General features: G+C 43.3%; 1 protein-coding gene and 1 pseudogene across 2 annotated transcripts; both read left to right on the top strand.

The window, feature by feature from the left end:
• Positions 1 to 1,365: 1,365 nt before the first annotated feature.
• LOC119514119 lies at positions 1,366 to 2,203 on the top strand (annotated as a pseudogene).
• Positions 2,204 to 5,596: 3,393 nt separating this feature from the next.
• ATP5MC1 (ATP synthase membrane subunit c locus 1) lies at positions 5,597 to 8,442 on the top strand. Of its 2 annotated transcripts, none has more exons than XM_037809098.1 (5): positions 5,597 to 5,701; positions 6,280 to 6,327; positions 7,256 to 7,333; positions 7,700 to 7,878; positions 8,222 to 8,442. In XM_037809098.1, exons 2-5 carry the CDS (start codon positions 6,289 to 6,291, stop codon positions 8,334 to 8,336), a joined length of 411 nt encoding a protein of 136 aa, XP_037665026.1. In that variant the 5' UTR covers positions 5,597 to 5,701; positions 6,280 to 6,288; the 3' UTR covers positions 8,337 to 8,442. The 2 variants fall into 2 exon arrangements, with proteins under 2 accessions (XP_037665026.1, XP_037665027.1); XM_037809099.1 differs by having other exon boundaries at positions 5,691 to 5,771.
• The last annotated feature ends 8,159 nt before the right edge of the window (positions 8,443 to 16,601 follow it).

Here is a 16,601-nt window from a genome sequence, read left to right as displayed (position 1 = left end):
ATCAACACTAATATGTCTACCAATACAAGATTATATAAAAAATAATGGCATTTTGGGGGACAAAATACATTCAAACTGGCACAGAGGGTTCCTGTCTGCTGATTCTGTGCCTTTCACACATGGAGAACAAGTGAGAGGGAGGGGAAAGGACTGGCTGATCTGTGACAGAAGATTCCTACCTGATATTTCTTCTCTTTCTTCAATTCAGCATATGCAGGGCCTTTCTCCAGTCTGTATCCTCCCCCAGAGTTTCAAACAATTCAGAATTGTCCTTTTTTTATTGAATCTCTGGAGAGAAGTTTTCAGTAGCTGTTTATGTTGCCATGTTGATGATGTCACCTTCCCCAAGATCATTTTTAATACCAATTACTCAGCTTGGGCATTTCGGGACCACAGGATTTAGATTTGAATCCAAAACCAACATAAAATATAGTCCTGTAGTTACAAATTTTGAGGAAAAAATGTTGTTTTCTTACCCAGAGCTAGGTATGGGCTGGCTAGCTTACTTGTTACTGAGGATGGATTTTCCTTTAAATCTACTCTTTACAAAAGGGTGTAGCTTTTTGAGGATCTTAGCTTTTATTTGGGAATTTCAGTTCCAACTACCTATCTTTCACAAGCCCCAAACCCTTCTGTCCCCAGGGGAATTAAAACTCAAGCTGCTTGGTTTCCAAAACTGACACTATCCCACCATATTCCCAGCCGTAACAGCTTCAGTTTATTATTACATGTTTACAGCTTCGGTTTTAAGTTCCCTCTTTGATTTTGATCTCTAAGGATTTATCTCACTTTCTTGTGAGCTCACTTATGCATTTAAAAGCTAGCATTTATCCCCATGAACCATCTCTATCCCCCCATCCCCCCACAAAAAGAAAGTCCTTTACCTTTGTTACTATTGTTGATAGAAAAGCTATAACCACCAGCTGTGTTATTTGGTAGGGGAGGTGTTGTTTTGGCTCATAGGAAATTGGTAATTGGGTATAAAATAGGATATATTTTCCTTTACCTGACAAAATCAAGGCCATACATTTAAAAATATATTTATTATATTTGTGCAGCATTTTTAGGTGTTTGTGGCAGGAAGATTTTAAGAATATTCAGTCTGTAATGCTGCCAAAATTGGAAGTGCAGTGGTCATCTTTGTATTGGCCCTTGGCCATAGCTCCATGGTCTAAACTTGGATACACCAACTCTCCTCTGTGTTTTCATATATGCTGTTCACTCAGCCTGGAATAGCCTCATCCATTCTCACCCTCTCCCTCGATATATCTAGCTCTCTTATATTTACCCTCAAAACCTAGTTCCAAAATCAAATTTTCAAAAAGCCTTCCTGGAGCATCTCGGGAAGTGGCAAGAGCAGCAGATATGGAGGTGCCCTAGCAGAAAGAAGCACAGGTTGCTGCCTGGTTGAAAAAAAATATTTAGAGTTCATCCTATACCACAATATGAGGTGAATCCACGGACCACAGAAATTTTATATCACCTTTCAGAATGCAACAAGGCCCGGGACAGGGATCTCTCCCTAGTAATAGAGGGCTTGAAACAGAAAGCAAGCAAATATGAATCAGAAGCCAAGCATCTTCAAGACCTTCTCATGGAGAGTGTGAATTTTTCCCCTGCCAATCTCTCTAGCATTAGTTCCAGATATCTGAATGCTTTGGTTGACAGTGCAATGGCGCTTGAAACAAAAGAAAACTCACCAGCTAGTTATATCCCTGCAGTGAATGATTTGACCTCTGATCTTTTTCATACCAAATCCAAAAATGAAGAAATCAAGCTTGAATTGACAAAACTTGAAAAAAACCTAAATGCAACTTTAGTATTAGAAAAATGTCTACGAGAGGACCTCGAGAAGGCAGAGCTGCATCTCTTTACAGAAAGGGCCAAAGTTGACAGTCGTCTTCAGAACATTGACTTCCTAAAAGCAAAATCAGAGGAGTTCAGATTTGGAATCAAGACTGCAGAGGAGCAACTTTCAGCCAGAGGCATGGATGCTTCTCTGTCTCATCAGCCACTAGTAGCGCTGTCAGAGGAACTGGCAGAACTAAAACGACAGACGATACCTTTGAAGAAAAAAATGGAGTCCTATTCAGATTTAATGCCGAATCCATCTCTTGCTCAAGTGAAAATGGAAGAAGCAAAATGAGAACTGGATGCCATTGAAGCTGGACTTACAAAGAAAATGGACATGATGGGACTGTGACCAGAGCCAAACAAATGTTGTTTCCCCTAAGAGAGTCAATTGAATACGACTTTAAAGAATGCTTTTCCTCTTAACATTCCTTAATAACTTAATTTCTGTGTTCTTAGTTGAGATGTTATTATTGGTAAAATAATGTTTTCTACTTGCATATTGCATTTTTGTACCCAAATGTATAGTATTCATATTAAAAAGCATTTTCTCTTGGTTTTCTAAAAAAGAAAAAAAAAAAAAAAAAGCCTTCCTTGGTTCTCTCCAGATGGCTTAGTCTTGCATGTCTTTGTGTCTTGCAAGTTTTATTGTGGCATAATATAGTATTAATTATTTGTTTACATATTTATTTACTTGCAAATTTTGAGTTTTCTTAGGGCAGTGACTGATCTTATTCGTCTGTGTACTGGGACAGTGCTCGATATGTGTTAAGTGCTGAAAAATGTTTGTTGAACTGAATTCCTGAAATAAGAATAAGGAACTGGGCTTGCAGGTAAAAAGAGATCTAGGTAGAAGTGGTAGGTTTTGAAAGGAGAGTCAGAAATGCCTTTGGAGAGAGGCACCTGTTGGTTTACCAACCACAAGCTTGCCCCTTGCCTCCTTCAGAAGCATTTCTCCCTAGTCAGGAATCCTCTCTGAGTTCCCACAGAGGCTGTTTGGCCTCCTCCAAGCCATCTGGTATAACTCCCAAGAAGTCAGTCCTGGACATAAGGCTTCCAACACCCTTCCAGTTCACACATCATCTGCTGGTTTACCAGGGCTTTCTATTTCACTAATAAAAAGAGCACTTCCACATATACTATTTCATTTACTCCTCGCAACAATCCTGCTGAAGAAGGTATAGCCCCATTTTACAGATGGAGATACAGAGCATTTGAGAAGTAAAGGACCTTGCCCCAGGTTATACAGAGCCAGGACAGGACTCAAACCCTGCTTGTCTAACTCCAAAATGCACATTCTAAACATGACTCAGAACTATCTGCCATTCAGTAGGTCACAAGATGAACTTGACAACTTTTAATATATGCTAAGAATAGAGCTATGAGACAAATATGTATATGAAAAAAATTAATACATGTGGAGAAAGTCAGAGATGATCTACATGAAACTGTAACTTGTTCTTGGACAGTGACAGAAAGATACTATTCACCAACCAGCAATCTGTGCCTGGCATTTATTTTATCTCCTATTTCTGAAAGGAAGTGTTCCAACCCAGCTCAGCCCCAGGCACGGAATTAGACATGAGTTTAATAGGACTTACCGACAGGAGAGAGTTCTTCCTGGCAGTGGCTGGCAGGAAAAGATGGAAGTTAGCACTCCACAAAGAGCAGGGGTGGGGAGGGGGTGCCAGGGGGTGGTTTCTAAGGGTTAGGACAAAGACATTCCATAGGTGTGAGAACAAAGTGGCAGGGTCTTGTGACACAGGTGTGTGGAGATTTATCAACAGTGATATGGGGAAGGGAATTTTAATGCTTTGTTTTTGATACCACTTGTACATTCTTTCCCCTCCCCGGGGAGGTCTGATGACCTTTAACATCTGTCCAGTCAAGTAGGCAGCTTCATGAAATAACTCACTTTCACTATGGAGAGGAGGGGGCCAGGGACTTGGGTCCCCACAAGTAGGTATTATTAACCCTATCTTACAGCTTTCTTGGTTTTAGGGAGGCACAAGAGCTAATGGTTAAGAGCTTATCCTTAGGACCTAGACAGACCTGGGTCTAACTTCTGACTTGATCCCGCACTAAATATGGGTAAAGCCTGAGAAAGATATTCTGTAAAATGGGATAAATAATACCTACATCAAAGGGTTGTTGTAAGGATTAAATTATGAAATAGGTGAAAGCACCTATCATGGTGCTTGCCATGTGATGAGGCCTCAATACTAAAGCCAAGAGAGACTTGGTAATCTGCTCAGAGTTACATATCCAGTTGCATGGCAGAGTCAAGACAGCAACTCAAATCTCTGTGATTTCAAAACTGCACACTGCTCACATTATATCATGTTGGCAGTATATTTTAGTCTCCTAAATATTAAAATGTTTTCCTAAGAGTCCAGAGCTCTGACTTTCCAATCTAATGTAATTTTTAGTATTTTTCTATTATAAATTTAATACATACTCACGAAAACTTGGAAAGATGAAAATATAAATCAGTCTTATGACAGCATCCAGAATTAACTATTAATCTTTTGTTTTCTTTTCTTCAATAATTTTTTTCACAATGCTATGCAGTTTTGCATTTTTCATGTCTTGCAGCATGAAAATTTTCTCAACATAAAATACTCTTCAAAAACATATTATCTCCTTATTTCATAAAGTGAAGATAATATAATTTATTTAGCTATTTACCATTGGTTAAACATTCACTTGTTTCCACTCTTCTAGTTCTATAAACTGCAATGCACATCCTTTGAACAGAATCTTTGATTTACTCAGGATAGATTCCTAGAAGTGTTATTACTAGATCAAAGAGGATGAAGAGTTTAAAGGAACTCAGTTTCTTGAGAACATCTGGATCAGAGAGTTTCTGTCAAAGAGGACGGATCAATCAAAAAATAAATACAAACAAACTGCTTTCAAGAAGTGTTTTCTAATTCACACTCTCACCAGCAATATACGACTGTGCCCGGCTCACATCAAGAACCCTGCTCTTTTGATAAGTGCGAAATTGAGCGTTTTAAACTTCTGTTTCTTTGATTAGTAAGGTTGCACATTCTTTCCTGCTATATACATTTCTTCTTCAGTGAATTGCCTGTTGCTTTCCTTTAGGTTCATCTTTCTATCATGATATTAAGTATCCTTAGAATATTGTTTTACAATATTAAAAAATGCTATTTAAAAAATATCCAGTTGCTAATCTATGACTGCTAAACGTGCGCTGAGACTCCAAAATGCGCCCTCTCCCACTTCAGAACTTCCAAGCCCAGGAGGGGCCGGCGTTTATTCACCAGGGCGGAAGCAGCGGCTTCCACAAATCACTTAGGTGGGAATTGCTGCAAAGGCGTTGGCTCTCCCTGCCGGAGGAGGAACCTCTCGCGGGATCTCAGCAGCTGTAAGGGCTTCCGACCCGACTACAAATCCCAACATGCAACGCGCCTAAAGGCCGGAACGTTCGAATGAAAGCTCAGGTCCAAGGTCGTGTGTCTGTCTGCGTAATACGTCCGGTCATCTCTCCCACTCCTTTTTCTTCGGCTTCCACCTTAGTAGCCATTTTGCGCGGGAGGGTATAGACTCTTAAATCCCATCGACTCTATGGTAGACCATTTCAGGGATTGACCAATCGAAAACCAGATCTTGGAGGAAACCCCGCCTTTACCCGCATGGAGGCGGGAATTGCCACGAAGCTCCCGTGGAGAGAGAGGAAGAAGCTGCGGAAAACCAATAAGAAAGGAGGAACAGAAGACTTCAACCAATGGGAGTTAGGAAGGGATTTCGGCCAATGAGAGTAGAGGAGTCCCAGGACACGTGGGTGGGGGAGCTGAGCGCAGAGACCAAGTGGTAAAGCTGGGAGGTGAGTCAGTCACCTTGAGTGGGGCGAGTGCCTTGGTCCGAGCGGGGTTACCCGGGGAGTGGGAGTGCAGGTGACTTGGGGTCGGGAGCCAGCGACTGCCAGGTTTTGGACGGGGTTGTGTGAAGAGGCATTTGACCCCAGGACCGGGAGGGGCGATGGGAAGCTGTAGCTTTACCAGTTAAGGTTAATTACCAACGAAATGAGGGATTGACTCCTGGCTGAGGCGGGCTGAAGACAGCTGTGTGAGAGGGGCAGGACTCTTCCCGGCATGTGCTCAGTATCTGCCTTCAGCCTTCCCTGGAGACCATTTCTTTCACAACAGTTCTCTCCTGGGGCTTGGCCTCCTTCCTTTCCTTCCGATTTCCTTTCCTTTCCTTTGCAGACCCGCCGCGCTGAAGGTGGTGGACCGGGGACTTCGCCCCGTCCCTCTGACCTCTAATGCCTTCCTCATCTGGGGCATGAAGGAAGAGCGTGGTCCAGGGAGGACGGGCGGGGGTGAAGGGGACGACCGAAGGTCACCACGATAACTAACCGACCAGACTCTCAGTGGAACTTTTTTGTTGTTGTTGCCTCTATAGACCGAAAAAATGCAGACCACCGGGGTACTACTCATTTCTCCGGCTCTGGTAAGCTGAGGCCCTGGGATATCTGTAGCGCCAGGTGCAGGGAGCCGTCAAGATTTAATGAATGAACTCAGAGGAGTTTGGCCTCCTGATGATGTTTGCTCTTTGGGGAGGCTGTAGGGATGCTTTTTTTTTTTTTTTTTTTTTTAGGCCTGTAGAATCAAGCAAATAATTCTAAACCAAGCTAGCTACCTTAGCGTTGGAATGTCGTCACGGTCTGGATCTGACCTTTACCCCTCAGTCTGGCTTGGCCTTAACCAGGCAGCCCACTGAAGCTGTTGTCAACCTTGAGTAATCTGGGGAGCTTTTAAAACTCGTGATGCCCGGGCTTGCACCCTAGACCAGTTACATCAAACTCTGGGAATGGAGGTGGAATCCAGGCATCTGTGTTTTTTAGAACTCCCCAGGTGATTCTGATTTACAGCCAAGTTTGAGAACAACTGCACTAAGAAATATTTCAAGAAAGCCATGTTACAGATGGCTTTGCGTAGATGGCTGTTTCAGGAGTCTTGCTAGGCTTCAGGACCCACTCCATCCAGGGTGTATAACGGTAAATTTTTACAAAATAGGATTTTCTATCTCTGATTCATTTGGGGCGATCAGGGTACAAACCTTCCCTATACCTGGTTTGATAAATAGTGTGGATGCTGTTCTACTCTGGGATGCTGATTAAGGCCGTGCCAGTAGAAGTGAACTTTGATACATGGTTTTGAATAGTGAAAAGTTGCTCCTGCTGACTACATCAGGGTCCAAGGATAACTGTCTTCTGGCACAGGCCTATCTAGTACAAACAGGAATAAATTAATCAGCCTTGAATACTTGAACTTTTTCTGTTTAAGGTGTTTGTGGTTATTTTTGATAGACTTTCAGCAACTAGGATTTTCTTGGGGGGCCTGATATTGGAGGGGGAATGTATTTTCTGATTTTATAGATCCGCTGTTGTACCAGAGGTCTAATCAGGCCTGTGTCTGCCTCGTTCCTGAATAGGCCAGAGATCCCATCTAAACAGGTAAGGGAGTAAAGGCTGTCCTATGAATTTCCCTAGATGGATCCTTTAGGTTTGTTGAGTTGCCTTTAGTGGGGGGTGGGAGAAGAGTTAGAGAAGCTGTGGTGCTTCTAAGCCCCACAACATGGGTATTGTAGGTGAGAAACCTGTAAAAGTGAGGTTTCCCTAACCCTGTCTGAGAACAGACCCCAAACTAATTCCCAGCATGCTCTACAGTCAGAGTATTCTGTACTTGCCAGGCAGTTTGCCTGTAGTTTCAGAGCACATGTGGGTGGGGTGAGAGGGTGGAGTCAGCCACCTGTGCCTGGGCCTATCTCCTTGCTCTCTCTTCCTAAATCTCTCCCTCTTTCCCTCTCCCCCTCCTCCTAGCCTACCTACCGCAGCTCCCCACTCCAGGTGGCCAGACGGGAGTTCCAGACCAGTGTTGTCTCCCGGGACATTGACACAGCGGCCAAGTTTATCGGTGCTGGGGCTGCCACAGTTGGTGTGGCTGGCTCAGGGGCTGGCATTGGGACAGTGTTTGGCAGCTTGATCATCGGCTATGCCAGGTAAGTTTGGGGGTGGCCTAGTGCATTTCCCTTTGTAAATTGTATCCTATTCGAGAAAGTCTTGACCTCCCTTCAGGAGCCTTTGGGTCAGTATCATCTGCCTCCTGTTTTCTCCAGTGACCTCTGAATGAGAATTTAAATATGTGTCCAACCTGACTCACTTAAAACTTAACCACATTGCTACTCTGCTTGCCCACTGAAATCCCCTAGGAAATGTGCAGTCTAGGCCTACTCCCAGTCATTGCCCTCCCTGACCACCTCAACCTCCTGTGCCCTCCACCACCAGCCATGCCCCCTCACCCTTTCTTCTGCCTGGGCTGGCATGGATCTTTGTCCCTGGCAGGAACCCATCTCTCAAGCAGCAGCTCTTCTCCTATGCCATTCTGGGCTTTGCCCTGTCTGAGGCCATGGGGCTCTTCTGTTTGATGGTTGCCTTCCTCATCCTCTTCGCCATGTGAGGCTCCGTGGGGTTACCTACCCGTCCCTGCTACGTCGACTCCAGGCCATGCCCCGTGCTGGAGTGTGCTAAGCTTTACCATTAAACACATTGTTTCTTTAACCTTACATGCCTGCGCCTCTGTCCTTTGCCCCTAGAGAGGGCTTTGGCGAAAAGGTGGGAAGAGAGAAGGAAGTGGGTCAGCCGGTGGCAATTAGGAACTTGGAGGAGTAGCACTGCCATGACTGTGAAACCATGGAGGGTTCTTGTCACCTCCCAGGAAGAGCATGGATTTGTCCCAGTAATGATAATTAGTGCTCTTCTCCTTCAAATGTAATAGATTATTAATATGTAACACTGGGGAAGGAAGGCTTAATTTATCTGAACAACCCTTTGAATTATAAGTACAACTATTAAACGTGTTTTGCCATTGGGGAACCATAGCTTAGGGAGGTAAAATAACTTGCCCAGGGTCATGGAGCGGGTAAGTGGCAGAATTGGGGATTGCCCCTCAGGCGAGCCTGAACTTTTAACTACTGTGCTGTCCTGTGTATTTTCATTTTGGTGCCACAACAAGGACGTAGTAGAGATCTGGAAATTTGGTCCCAAAGAAGTTGTACAGCAAGTTAGAGGTGGAGCTAGGTCTCCATCTGGCAGGAGTTAGCTTGTTTCACTTTCATTATCAATTAGCCTTTCTTAGAGTGCCTAAATGTTCTTACATAAAGCATATAAGATACACAATCCCTGTTCTTGGAGAATTTACAATGTTAGCTTAGAGACAAAAAGGGTGTTGGGGTGGGGGGTGAGCCAAATTAATGGATTGCTTAGAAAGCAAAGTGCAGCATCTTCTTTGTGGTTTTGCAAATCTGTGCTTAGCAGTCTCCTCTGACTTGGCTAAAGTGGGACTTTTATCCCAGGTAAGATAAAGCTAAGTTACTAATACCAATAGCCGCTGCGTCTCTAAGGCCTATCAGGAGCAATCTGTGGACAAACTTAACGCAGACGTGTTGGGAGATGTGGTTTGTCTCAAGTTGAGTGGTTTTAAAAGGAATAAAATTTACAAGTAGGACACATTTGATGAAAAAATTGTACCTTACAGCTTACTGCAGACCTTCAATGAAGTAGTGAACATTCCTAATTAGGGTTAACAGAACTTTTCAGTGAAAAGGGTTTTCAGCAAAGAGGGTTAAAAATACAAACAATGTGAGACAACAAAAATGGATTCACTTTACACGCAATTTAAAGACAGGCAAGTGTTTAGGTGCTAAGCATCTGCTTAGGGACTGTGGGGAAAGCAGATATCAAGTCCTTGCCCTCAAGGACCTTGTGGCATACAGACCCAAGTAGAAACAATAGTGAACCGTGCCATATAGAATGTTGTGAGTACAGAAGCCATATGCTGTAGAAGTCCAAAGAGGAAAAGCAAGGAAGCTAGCATTAGTTGTAATAATGTTGGCTAAGCACTTTCCATGATCAATTAATCCATCCCTTTGAGGTAAGTCGTCTTATAGGTAAGGAAACAGGCTTGCCTAGGGTCGCATACTGATTAATAAAGCTGGAATTCAAACTCTAGAACTTGTGTTTTTATCACTATGCTGACTTATCTAAGGTTCACAGAGTTTCAGTGATTTGCCCAAGGTCATACAGAAGGCCACTGGTTCCAATCCAAGTCCATCTAACATCCATTCACAACCATGGTCTTTCTACTACAGTTTCTCAACCGTGGCACACTTCAGGCCAGGGACCAGTTGTCTTTGTGCATTGAAGGATGTTTAGCAGCATCCCTGGCCTCTAACCTTTAGATGCCAGTAGCAGTCCTATGCCCCACTTGTGACAACCAACTGTGAAATGTCAGATATTGCCAGTTGGGGGCAAAATCACCCCCAACTGAGAGCCAGTGGTCTACCATCACCTGCTGCTTGTCCTCTTAGCCTTTTCACTTTAAATGACTACCTCAAGTGGGCCCACAGCAAGCCAGTGGTAGAACCTGAAGAGCCCAGGAATCTCAGGGCCACAGAGAAGGAAGGGGACTGAGGCTGAACTGGCAGCTGAGGTATTGGTGAGGGAGCAATGGATTAACTGGTGATGCTCTTATGCAAATGGAACATTGTATCCCTTTGGGACCTCATTCTGGCATCCTTGCTGGGTCGCTACTCTTTGGTGGTAATTGAAGAGCAGCCCCCAGGGAAGGTGCTTGCCTTTCCCTCCTTGTGAAACTCCAAGATCCTAGTTTTTGCCAAGGGACTGATAAGACTTGCCCTTCATTGCAGGCTTCATTGGAATTGCTGGGTTTACAAACACAAACCAGCAGCGGGATTGGTTGGCCCATTGGAGCCATAGAGTGTTGGGGGAAATGGTCTCCCATCTTCAACCAGGCTGGTTACTCCCGTCACTACCATTGAGGTTCTTTATCCAGGGTCTATGGATTGGCCCATATACGGGACCATTTTGTTTAGTGCAAAATATTTGTGAGTAGATGGATACATAGGTGCATTTTTCTTGGGAGAAGGTCCATAGTCTGCATTATATTCTCAATGGAATAGTGACCAAAAGCCAATTAGAAACCGTTTCCTTAAGAGTTCAGCATGGTGCAAAAGAGCATGGGCTGAACTCGGGCAAGATGGCGGCACAGAGAGGCGTGGAAGCTAAGTAGTCCCCCTGGAACAACTACAAAAAACCAGAAACAACTAGTAAATAATCCAGAATAACTGCGGGGGGACAAACGAGACCATCCATTCATCATACACCAACCTGAATTGGGAGGAATGCCCGAGAACACAGCATAAAATCTGTAAGTAAAACCTGCGGAACCAGGTCGGGAGACCCCCACCCCCATAGCCCGAGCTGCAAAGCCTTGTGGTGCCAGAGAGAAGCTCTCTCTCAGCAAGCAAATATAGCTCAGCTGAGCTCCAACTGGGTTTTTAAGTAGCGAGTGTGAACTGCTCACTACAGGTACGCAGCCCCAAAAAACAGACAGAGGCTTTGGGTGACGACTGACCTGGGAGAGCCGGAGGGTCGCCTTGGACTCCGTCTGAAGGGGACTATCTGTTTCTTTTTTGGCTCAGTGGAGAAAGCCCCAGTCATTTTCAGTTTCCAGGGCTGTGACTCTGGGAAGGGTGGAGACACCACAAGCAGAGAGTGAGACCACTGAAATGCTAATGACCTCCACCTGGGGGCTCTGTCATCTCTAGGAGGAAAGGGGTGGGGCCCTTTCCATTCAGAACCAGACCCCAGAGCCTGGGGGAACACGGCCATACCTCCTCACACCAGTCAAGAATTATAGGCTAAAGGCGCCACCTGCTGGGCAGAAAAGCACAGTGACCCAAGGCATCAAAGGGTGGAGCAATTTTCTAAGACACACCCGCAGGGAAACCAGATACTGAATATTTCTTCCCTCTGGGACCTGAGCCTGTACTGGTCTGGGAAAACCTGATTTGGATAACCAAGGAAACCATGCCTAGACAACAGAAAATTACAACCTACACTAAGAAAAACAAAGTTATGGCCCAGTCAAAGGAACAAACGTACACTTCAACTGAGATACAGGAATTTAAACAACTAATGCTAAATCAATTCAAAAAGTTTAGAGAAGATATTGCAAAAGAGATAAAGGCTGTAAAGGAAGCACTGGACATGTATACGGCAGAAATCAAAAGTTCAAAAAACCTACTAGCAGAATCTATGGAAATGAAAGGCACAACACAAGAGATGAAAGACACAATGGAAACATACAACAGCAGATCTCAAAAGGCAGAAGAAAACACTCAGGAACTGGAGAACAAAACACTGAAAGCCTACATGCAAAGGAGCAGATGGAGAAAAGAATGAAAAAATATGAGCAATGTCTCTGGGAACTCAAGGATGAAACAAAGTACAATAATGTACGTATCATTGGTGTCCCAGAAGGAGAAGAGAAGGGAAAGGGGGCAGAAGCAATAATAGAGGAAATAATTAATGAAAATTTCCCATCTTTTATGAAAGACATAAAATCACAGATCCAAGAAGCGCAGCGTACTCCAAACAGAAGAGATATGAATAGGCCTATGCCAAGACACTTAATAATCAGATTATCAAATGTCAAAGACAAAGAGAGAATCCTGAAAGCAGCAAGAGAAAAGTGATCCATTACATACAAAGGAAGCTTAATAAGACTATGTGCGGATCTCTCAGCAGAAACCATGGAGGCAAGAAGGAAGTGGTGTGATATATTTAAGATACTGAAAGAGAAAAACCACCAACCAAGAATCCTGTATCCAGCAAAGCTGTCCTTCAAATATGAGGGAGAGCTCAAAATATTTTCTGACAAACAGACAATGAGAGACTTTGTGAACAAGACACCTGCCCTACTAAAGGGAGCACTATAGGGTGATAGAAGACAGGAGTGTGTGGTTTGGAACACAACTCTGGGAGATGGTAGCACAACAATGTAAGTACACTGAACAAAGGTAACTATGAATACGGTTGAGAGAGGAAGGTGGGGAGCATGTGAGATACCACAAGAAAGGAGGAAAGATAACGACTGGGACTGTGTAACTTGGTGAAATCTAGAGTATTCAACAATTGTGATAAAATGCACAAATATGTTCTTTTACGAGGGAGAGCAAGCAAATGTCAACCTTGCAAGGTGTTAAAAATGGGGAGGCATTGGGGGAGGGATGCAATCAGCATAAACTAGAGACTGTAACTAATAGAATCATTGTATTATCCTTCCTTTAATGTAACAAAGGTGATATACCAAGGTGAATGCAGATAAGAGGGGGGGATAGGAGAGGCATGTTAGACACTTGACATTGGTGGTATTGTCTGATTCTTTATTCTACTTTGATTTAAGGTTATTTTTCCTTTTGCTGCTTCCTAGATGTCATTTTTTTGTTTCCTCTTTCTTTTGCCTCTCTACCTTCTTTGACTCTCCCTCCTGCCTTGTGGAAGAAATGTAGATGCTCTTGCTTATTATGAGCAGAATGTTCAATTAGGATGAACTTAAATGTTTGGGAATGAACAGGGGTGTTGGTAGCAAGATGTGAGAATAACTAACAGCGCCGAATGGTGTGTGAATGAGGTGGAAAGGGGAAGCTCAGAGTCATATATGTCACCAGAAGGAAAGTTGGAGGTCAAAAGATGGAAATGTATAAAACTGAATCCTATGGTGGGCAATGTCCATGATCAGCTGTACAAATACTAGAAATCACGTCATGAACCAGAACAAATGTATGACAATACAATTAGAAGTTAATAATAGAGGGGCATATAGGGAAGAACTGTATACCTATATACTATATACTACAAACTATATACTACAGTTAGTAGTATTTCAACATTTTTTCATAAACAGTAACAAACGTACTATATCAATACTAGGAGTCAACAATTGAGGGGGGTTGGTTAGGGATAGGGGAGGTTTAGAGTTTCCTTTTTTCATCTTTCACTTTATTTCTTGTCTGGAATAATGAAAAGTTTCTAAAAATTGAACAAAAATTAAGTGTGATGGATGCACAGCTGTATGAGGGTACCCAGGGGCAAGTGATTGTACACTTTGGATCTTTGGATAATTGTATGGTATCTGAACAATCTCAATAAAAATGAAAAAAAAAAAAAAAAAAAAAAAAGAGCGTGGGCTTGGGAGACAGACAGAAGTACAAATCCCAGCTCTGCCTTTTCCTAAATGGGATGTTAACAGTCTCCCCTGAACCTCAATTTCCTCATCTCTAAAATGGACATAAGAAAACTTCGTGGTGGTGTTGACAAAAAATGAGAGAATACAGGTAAATCTATGCAAATAACAAGATAATAGATATAAAACAAATGTACAGTATCGAGATACATGTAATATATGTGAAAATGTATTAATGAGATGTAATAATGTGATAATACATGCAAATACATGCATTATTAAATTATTAAATATAGCTATTATAACTTATCATCAGAAACCTCAAAACAGTTCAAGCTCTGATTTCTCCTTTTAGTCCAGGATTTTACCTTGGTTGATATCATTTCATCTGTCTCTGGCATTGAGCCCAAGACAAAAGACTAGACCCTGGAGGGGAAGGACTCCCCCAAACGCAGATGGACACAGGACATTGGGAAATACGAGAAGGATGAAGTATCTTTTAAGAGAGGATTTGGGGCACAGCAGTGACCTGAACTTCAGGACACTTGCCAGCCTCTGTCCTTGAAGGAGGGCACTTGCCATGAGCAAGGTACTACCAAACTTTGTTGCACCAAGTCTACCCCAACACAGGGCAGCCTAGTGCTGGGGGAGAAGGGAGAGAAGCTTCAATTCAGGTTTTTGTAGGAAGACCACTTGGCTGTGTCACCCATCCCTAGAGGGCGTGAGAGTGGCTCCAGAAGGCACACTTTTGCCCTCTGGCCAAGTTGCCAGTGAGAAGTAGCTAGGTGCTGCTTTGAAGTTACAGAACATTGAACTAAGCAGTGGCTCATAACATTCTGCTCCCCTCTCCCTGGCCTTCCCTTACTCCAATTCAGAGGCCTCCTGGAGTTCCTGTGGGAGGTGGTGAGCTGGTCTTTTTTAATTGGCTGCCGTTCCCTGCAGCTCTTCTGGACTTGCCCTGTAGTTTCTTTGTGCAAACCTACTTCAGCCCTTTGAAAAGAAAATAGGCATATCTGAGGAGGAGGCAGCAAACTCCTGAAGATCCAAGACCAGGGGAAGAGCAACTGGCAACTATGTCCTCATTTCCATTCTGTTCACCATTTATGCAGCACCCACTGAATGTCAGGTCCTAGTGGTACAAGGATAGGTGCTCCATGCTTCCTGCCCTGGAGGAGGTCTTGCCTAGTGGCTGGGCAGATGAGTAACCAAGCCACTAAAATAAAAAGTAGTATGTGATGTAATAAAGATATGAATAGCCAGCCATGAGAACCAGAAGAGGGAGTCTAAAATGACTAATTAATAATAATAATACTTTGCCTGTAAGTGTTAAGTCTTGGCAGAGAAAGTAATATTCCAGCCAGCCTTGAAGGATGTGTAAGAATAACAGGAGTTAATTATTACTGAGCATTTCCTCTGGCCAGGCATGGTGCACATTTATTATCACATTGTTTCTACTTAGTAGCTCCTATTATTTTCCCAATTTTTCTCATGAGGAACAGAGGCTCAGTGAGGTTAGATAGCTAGGATTTCTCCTGGTAAAGCAGAGGGAAAGAGAATGCTAAGTAGAGAAAACATCATGAGCAAAGGGCTGGGGGAGAGAAAGTACATGGGCAAATGAAACACCCATTATTTGAACAGCGCTTGACACTTTCTCAAACACTTGGAAATGTCATGCTTAATCCTCAGAAAAATCCTGAGAGGTAGGAATTATCACTATTCTTCGGATATGCAGAAGTAGGCTTAAAGGAGCTAAATGTGGTGCAGATTGGGGGCCTGAATCTCCAGAATCTAAGGTAAATGTTTTCTGTTCATGGTCCTGTCACTGCCAGCTGTTGCACTTGAAAACAATGGTCCATTAGTGAGGAGGGGCCGCCCTGAGGAATCCACGTGCTCTTACCGCATGGACCATCTTTTGGGCTTCTTCGATATGTGCCACAGAGGAGCTCTGGAGTAGTGTTCTTTGTGTGAGGTCTGACAAGTTGGCCTTGGACCACCTCACTATACCCACTAAATAATAATACCCACCTCACTAAATAAATAATACCCAAGCAAAAATAGTTTGAATATGCAATAGATACACAGCACAATTATTAAAAGGTATGAAAAAGTATACCCTTTGGTCCACCTTGCAGGCAACCAAATCATCTATTACCAGCTCCGCATGTGTTCTTTCATAGATATTATGGTATCTTTATTACAGAATGATCAAACACAATACCAACAAAACGTGAAATCTGTAAAACATTGTATTAATTCATTTTACTTCATGTAAGTGCCTAAACTGCCAGACCCTGTGCTGGACTCAAAGGTAACATGTGGTACAGAGCTCCCAGTGTGTGTGTGTGTGTGTGTGGTGTGTGTGTGTGTGTGTGTGTGTGTGTGTGAGAGAGAGAGAGAGAGAGAGAGAGACAGAGAGGGAGAGAGAGAGATGAGAGGTAGAGTAGGGGCAACAGGTACCAAAAAACAATAATTAATACAAGGTAGAGTTTGAGAGTTCCAAGCAGGGACAATATCACATGGCAGTTAGAACTTGTTCTCTGGAGTCAGAAAGATTGGCTCACAGCCCCAATTCTGCCATTTGCTAGCAGTGTGACCTCGTGTAGGTGACTAAACCTCTGTAAGCCTGTTTTTCTATTTGTCAGAACAGACTATTAGTAGGACTTCATCGCATTGCTA

Source organism: Choloepus didactylus, chromosome 18 (assembly GCF_015220235.1).
Source record: "Choloepus didactylus isolate mChoDid1 chromosome 18, mChoDid1.pri, whole genome shotgun sequence".
Classification (NCBI taxonomy): Eukaryota; Metazoa; Chordata; class Mammalia; order Pilosa; family Megalonychidae; genus Choloepus; species Choloepus didactylus.
The sequence above is the reverse complement of the archived record's forward strand: the minus strand, read 5'-3'. Positions and strand labels throughout refer to the sequence as shown.

What these genes read in the sequence shown, in the direction of transcription:
- ATP5MC1 (XM_037809098.1), top strand. Translation starts at nt 6,289, where the DNA reads ATGCAGACCACCGGGGTACTACTCATTTCTCCGGCTCTG. An exon ending in TACTCATTTCTCCGGCTCTG is followed by an intron (nt 6,328 to 7,255) that starts GTAAGCTGAGGC and finishes CTGATTTTATAG; the next exon opens with ATCCGCTGTTGTACCAGAGG. An exon ending in CAGAGATCCCATCTAAACAG is followed by an intron (nt 7,334 to 7,699) that starts GTAAGGGAGTAA and finishes CCCTCCTCCTAG; the next exon opens with CCTACCTACCGCAGCTCCCC.